The 7284-nt window shown below is 50.2% G+C and overlaps 1 protein-coding gene across 1 annotated transcript in view; it reads right to left on the reverse strand.

The window, feature by feature from the left end:
- Positions 1–6381, reverse strand: part of KCNH2 (potassium voltage-gated channel subfamily H member 2) — a 228966-nt gene extending 222585 nt beyond the window's left edge. Inside the window, exon 1 of the mRNA XM_044294760.1 lies at positions 4809–6381. Within this exon, the coding sequence (XP_044150695.1) occupies positions 4809–4884 (76 nt within the window). The 5' untranslated portion in view covers positions 4885–6381. The remainder of the gene's footprint in view (positions 1–4808) is intronic.
- Between the last annotated feature and the right edge of the window lie 903 nt (positions 6382–7284).

Here is a 7284-nt window from a genome sequence, read left to right on the forward strand (position 1 = left end):
CACAGATAACACAGTGATAACGCTCTGAGTACAGATAATGTAGTAGATGTCACCTGCAGTCCTATGTAACACCACAGATCGCGCAGTGATAACACTGAGCATAGATAATGTAGTAGATGTCACTTGCAGTCCCATGTAACACGGATAGCACAGTGATAAGTCTCAGAGTACAGATAATGTAGTAGATGTCACCTGCAGTCCTATGTAACACCACAGATAACACAGGGTGATATAACTGGTTATAGCCAAATGACAATCCCAGCTCTGCTAGGTCTATATCCTCCCATCTTGCATATATTGTACATAAACATTTATTCTTTACGAAAGTAACTTCCTGACCACAGAGGGCGCCACGCTCTGCCACATGTGGTCACCGGACGCCTCCACCTGCAGTCAGTCACCCTAAAAAGTCCCTAGTAAAATATGTCCTTGAGTCGTCCTCTAGTCTTACAGTACAATACCCATTATGCTTCATTACTACAACCACCCCCATCCTACCACTGCTGTTGGAGGAAGATCTGTTTTTCAGGCACTCGGGAAAGCTGGGTGACAACCTTAGCGGGAGCTGTGACAGAGGACATACTGGTTGTCACCCAGCTTGGTAAAAGAGTAATTTACACTGGGGAGGGGTCGGTAATGGGGAGATGAATGCTCTGCAGAGCAGAGCGACAGAGGGTGACGGGGCACAAAGGGGTAAATGGGGTGAGGTGCCAACAGCAGCCAAAGGAACTGGATGCCACGTGGATGGCTGCTGGCACAAGAGGTCTCACGTCAGGCTGATAAAATCAGGACCCGTGTCCACTAGTGATGTGCCACGTTAGGACCCTGTGTTCACTACTGATGGCAATTTACGACCCCTTTTTTTTTTATCCTTATGTGTCACATATTAGGACCCTTGTGTCCACTACTGATATGTCACCTTAGGACCCATGTGCCCACTACTGAAGTGCCACGTTAGGATCCCTGCGCCCACTACTGAAGTGCCACGTTAGGATCCCTGCACCCACTGCTGAGGTGTCACTTGTTAGGACCCCCCCCCCTGTGTCTACTACTGAGGTATTACCTTAGGACCCGTGTCCACTACTGATGTGACAAATAAGGAACCCCTGTGCGCACAACTAATATTTTACATTAGGACCTATGTGCACACTACTGATATGTCACGTTAGGGCCCCTGTGCACACTACTGATATGTCACGTTAGGGCCCCTGTGCACACTACTGATATGTCACGTTAGGGCCCCTGTGCACACTACTGATATGTCACGTTAGGGCCCCTGTGCACACTACTGATATGTCACGTTAGGGCCCCTGTGCACACTACAGATATGTCACGTTAGGGCCCCTGTGCACACTACAGATATGTCACGTTAGGGCCCCTGTGCACACTACAGATATGTCACGTTAGGGCCCCTGTGCACACTACAGATATGTCACGTTAGGGCCCCTGTGCACACTACTGATATGTCACGTAGGGCCCCTGTGCACACTACTGATATGTCACGTTAGGGCCCCTGTGCACACTACTAATATGTCACGTTAGGGCCCCTGTGCACACTACTGATATGTCACGTTAGGGCCCCTGTGCACACTACTGATATGTCACGTTAGGGCCCCTGTGCACACTACAGATATGTCACGTTAGGGCCCCTGTGCACACTACAGATATGTCACGTTAGGGCCCCTGTGCACACTACTGATATGTCACGTTAGGGCCCCTGTGCACACTACTGATATGTCACGTTAGGGCCCCTGTGCACACTACTAATATGTCACGTTAGGGCCCCTGTGCACACTACTGATATGTCACGTTAGGGCCCCTGTGCACACTACTGATATGTCACGTTAGGGCCCCTGTGCACACTACTGATATGTCACGTTAGGGCCCCTGTGCCACACCTACTGATATGTCACGTTAGGGCCCCTGTGCACACTACTGATATGTCACGTTAGGGCCCCTGTGCACACTACTGATATGTCACGTTAGGGCCCCTGTGCACACTACTGATATGTCACGTTAGGGCCCCTGTGCACACTACTGATATGTCACGTTAGGGCCCCTGTGCACACTACTGATATGTCACGTTAGGGCCCCTGTGCACACTACTGATATGTCACGTTAGGGCCCCTGTGCACACTACTGATATGTCACGTTAGGGCCCCTGTGCACACTACTGATATGTCACGTTAGGGCCCCTGTGCACACTACTGATATGTCACGTTAAGGCCCCTGTGCACACTACTGATATGTCACGTTAGGGCCCCTGTGCACACTACTGATATGTCACGTTAGGGCCCCTGTGCACACTACTGATATGTCACGTTAGGGCCCCTGTGCACACTACTGATATGTCACGTTAGGGCCCCTGTGCACACTACTGATATGTCACGTTAGGGCCCCTGTGCACACTACTGATATGTCACGTTAGGGCCCCTGTGCACACTACTGATATGTCACGTTAGGGCCCCTGTGCACACTACTGATATGTCACGTTAGGGCCCCTGTGCACACTACTGATATGTCACGTTAGGGCCCCTGTGCACACTACTGATATGTCACGTTAGGGCCCCTGTGCACACTACTGATATGTCACGTTAGGGCCCCTGTGCACACTACTGATATGTCACGTTAGGGCCCCTGTGCACACTACTGATATGTCACGTTAGGGCCCCTGTGCACACTACTGATATGTCACGTTAGGGCCCCTGTGCACACTACTGATATGTCACGTTAGGGCCCCTGTGCACACTACTGATATGTCACGTTAGGGCCCCTGCGTGTACTACCGAGGTGTCACATGTTAGGTCCTCTGTGTTCACTACTGATTTGTGACTGGTTGGGACCCTTGTGAACATAACTGATGTGTCACGTTAGGACCCCTGTGTCCACCACTGACATGCCACATATTAGGATCTGTGTCCACTACTGATATATCACATGTTAAGACCGCTGCGCCCACTACTGATGTGTCACAAGTGAAAAACCCTGCACTCGCTACAGATATGTCACATATTAGGATCCGTGTCTGCTGCTGATATGTCACATGTTAGAATCCTTGTGCCCACTACTGAGATGTCACATGTTAGAATCCTTGTGCCCACTACTGAGATGTCACATGTAAAGACCCCTGCACTCGCTACAGATATGTCACATATTAGGATCCGTGTCTGCTGCTATGTCACATGTTAGAATCCTTGTGCCCACTACTGAGATGTCACATGTAAAGACCCCTGCACTCGCTACAGATATGTCACATATTAGGAGTCTGCTAATGGCTGATGTCCGCTATGTGGCATGTTAGAAGCTATGCACCCACTACTGAGGTGTCACGTTAGAACCCATGTCCACTACTCATGTCATGACCCAAGTGCCCACTTTTGATGTGTCACATGTTAAGACCCCTGTGGTCATTACTCTTATGTTAGGACCCATGTGCCCACTTATGATGTGTCACATGTATGTTAGGACCCCTGTGCCTGATGCTGGTTATTGATATTCACGTCAGAACCCCCGTGCCTTGTCCTTAATATTAACGTGTCAGGACTCCTATGCCCACTGCTGGCTACTGATATGTCACAACAGGACTCTTGTGCCAGCTGCTGGCTACTGATCTGTCATGACAGGACTCCAATGCCCGCTGCTGGTTACTGACATGTCACATCTAAGGAGCCCTGTGCCCACTGCTGGTTATTCATAAGTTACATGTCAGCACCCATGTGCCTGCTGTTAGTTATTGATATTTCATGACAAGACCCATGTGCCCACTGCTGGTTATTAATCTTACATGTTAGCACCCATGTGCCCGCTGCTGGTTATTGACATGTCACATCTACGGGGCCCTGTACCCGCTGCTCATTATTGATAAGTTACATGTCAGCACCCATGTGCCCGCTGCGTGTTATTGATATATCATGTTAGCACCCATGTGCCCGCTGCTGATGATTGATGTCACATGTTAGCACCCGTGTGCCCATTGCTGGCTATTCATAAGTTACATGTCAGCACCCATATGCCTGCTGTTAGTTATTGATATTTCATGACAAGACCCATGTGCCCGCTGCTGGTTATTAATCTTACATGTTAGCACCCATGTGCCCGCTGCTGGTTATTGACATGTCACATCTAAGGGGCCCTGTACCCGTTGCTCATTATTGATAAGTTACATGTCAGCACCCATGTGCCCGCTGCGTGTTATTGATGTATCATGTTAGCACCCATGTGCCCGCTGCTGGTGATTGATGTCACATGTTAGCACCCGTGTGCCTATTGCTGGCTATTCATAAGTTACATGTCAGCACCCATATGCCTGCTGTTAGTTATTGATATTTCATGACAAGATCCTTGTGCCCGCTGCTGGTTATTGACATGTCACATCTAAGGGGCCCTGTACCCGCTGCTCATTATAAGTTACATGTCAGCACCCATGTGCCCGCTGCGTGTTATTGATGTATCATGTCAGCACCCATGTGCCCGCTGCGTGTTATTGATATGTCACATCTCCGGAGCCCTGTGCCCGCTGCTGGTTATTGATATGGATGTAGCAGGGTTAACACACATGCTTTATGAGACATGTTATCTAAACTAAATGCGTTAAGAAATTGCTTTTCAATGGCTTTTGTTTCAAGATAACGCGATGAGTTAAGAAATTTGAGCTAAGAGTGTGTGTGTTACCCCTGCTACATCTGTATGTCAATTGTCAGGATGCTGTATGCACTTCTAGCTACTGGTATACCCCATGTATGGACCCCTGTGCCCATGAGTATCTCAGGGCGAGACAGTAACAACCACAAAAAAAAACAAGTTCTTACTTTGTCCTTCGAATTTCCTTATAATGGTGTCCAGGAAGGTGTTCTGAGGGGCGACGTGACCTCTTCGGACAGGCATCCTTATCCCATGGGTATCTCCTGCCGTCTATCCTGCTCCGCACAGATCACATGAAGGGTGGTGGTACGTACCACCCCAACCACACAAGAAGCAGCACGTACAATGTCCTAGTCCGATCCAAGCAAAATTGATCAAAAAAAGCAGACATAGAGAGCCAGCGAGGTCCACGGGCCAGAGCCGCCAGATCCGAGGGTTCCAACTTCCGGGAACTGGAGGACTGGTAACCTCGGCCCATACAGCTACCCGATGCCGGTGGTCTTCTTGCGGCTCATTGGTAGCTGATAATCTCTTACCTGGGGTCGGGGAATGTTTATGAAGAAGTCCTATAATGCCAGGCTGTGCCCATCCACCTGCTGCACTGACAGCACCTGTATTCAAATCAGCCGCTGACTCTCAATGCCAATCACTGGGGCTCACCTACACGTGCGGAGGGTGCTCTATTAACCCTTTCTAGCCTCAAGCAGAAGTATGCTTAGACAGCAGAAGTCAGAACGGGCATCAGGCACCGAGGCTGGAGGTGAACATGTGATTATCTCATCCAGGGCAGCCTATAATAAGCTGATATCTGTAAGACCCTCGCCATCCGTGCATTCAGTGTATTGTATGCAGCGTCACAGGGCAGAGGGTACATGTATATGTGTTTAGGATACCAGGCTGGGGGTGTAGGCTGCAAGCAAAGAACTTCCACAATGTATACACAGGCCTGCGATGCCAGGTGCCCACCCTATTACCTAATGTTAGAGGCTACGAGGGTCACTGGGCACAATGCACGGGCCGACCTGCACTACCCCATAAAATCATCAAAGGAGACCACTATGCAAGGAACTTGTATCTGCAACCTGTACTACCCCCCAATGCCAGGTGCCCACCCTCAAGGTTCGCTATAACTGACCACAAGGCAAGGGGCCCTGGACCCCCCCAGAAAACTTCCACAGTGTACCCCGCTCCTCAAGGATAAGTCATCTGACTAAGGAGAGGTCTGTGGTACCCGACCTAAGACTGGCACACTTGTTACGTCCTGAAGAATAATCCGGGAGGGCATGTAGGAAAAGCCTGAACGTTCCAGCGCGCAATCCCAATAGCGGCGCTGATGAAGATATCCCAGTGGCCTTGGGTGCTGGTGGCGCTATTATCCCATGATCCTTTGTTGAGGAAGGCGGGAATCGGTGGGGAGCGTGCACAGGAGGGAGGTCAGAGATCCGGGTGACGGGTCTATCCGGGGTGTTGCTCGTCACCTGCTCAGGCGCCCCCTTGTCGGTGACTAGGTCCCTTTTGTCTGGCAGGGTGCAGGACGCGTGCTCTAGCTGCTGGCTGGCAGGCAGCCTGGGCCGTCTCCTCCAGAAGGCATCCCCTTATTAGGAGAGAAGGCAGCAGGGGATGCTCGGGGAGACGGATGGTGTTGTGCCTGTTATTGCTTGTTGATGCCGCTCCTCCTCCTCCTCGCCCTTCCTCCCCCCTCCGCTGTCAGACAGAAGGGATTCCCAGCTGGGAAGCATCACAGGCTGCAGGCTCCTGTGTTATGGAGAGAAGGGTGGGGGGTGACAGGAGACAGGTCTGTGCAGCCCACCAGAGATAGGGGTGGGGGGGAGAAGATGAGGTGGAGCCACCGCTGCTGATGCCTCATCCAGACGACGCCTCCGTCACATGCACAGGGTCTGGTGGAGCTGGTAGACAGAGGGTTAAAGAGAAGAAATGAAAGGAGAAATTAACAATTAGGGTTCAACGTGATATGATGGATGGACGGATGATCGTGGCACGAGGAAGAAGAGGCGCGGGAGAAAAGGAGAGGTGTGAGGCGCGCGACAAAAGGAGAGGGTATGAATGAGGTGCTGGATAAGATAAGAGAGAAAGATGAGGCATGACTTGCTGGCGGACAGGAGAAAGATAAACTAATGAGGTGTGAGGCATTACAAGGGATAAAAGAAAAGAATGAATGAGGCACGAAGTTCTGGAAGAGAAGAGAGAAATGCATGAATGAGGCATGAAGTGCTGAACCAGAATAAAAAGAGCAATCAATGAGGTATGAGGTACTAGAAGGCACAAGAGAAAAAAAAAATAATGAGCCATGAGGTACTGGGGGACAAATGAATGAGGCATGAGGTACTAGGACACAAAAGAGAAATGCATGAATGAGGCATGAGGTACTAGGACACAAAAGAGAAATGCATGAATGAGGCATGAGGTGCTGGGAGACACAAGAGAAATGCATGAATGAGGCATGAGGTACTGGGAGACACAAGAGAAATGCATGAATGAGGCATGAGGTACTGGGAGACACAAGAGAAATGCATGAATGAGGCATGAGGTACTGGGAGACACAAGAGAAATGCATGAATGAGGCATGAGGTGCTGGGAGACACAAGAGAAATGCATGAATGAGGCATGAGGTACTGGGAGACA

This window comes from Bufo gargarizans, chromosome 5 (assembly GCF_014858855.1).
Source record: "Bufo gargarizans isolate SCDJY-AF-19 chromosome 5, ASM1485885v1, whole genome shotgun sequence".
Taxonomy (NCBI): domain Eukaryota; kingdom Metazoa; phylum Chordata; class Amphibia; order Anura; family Bufonidae; genus Bufo; species Bufo gargarizans.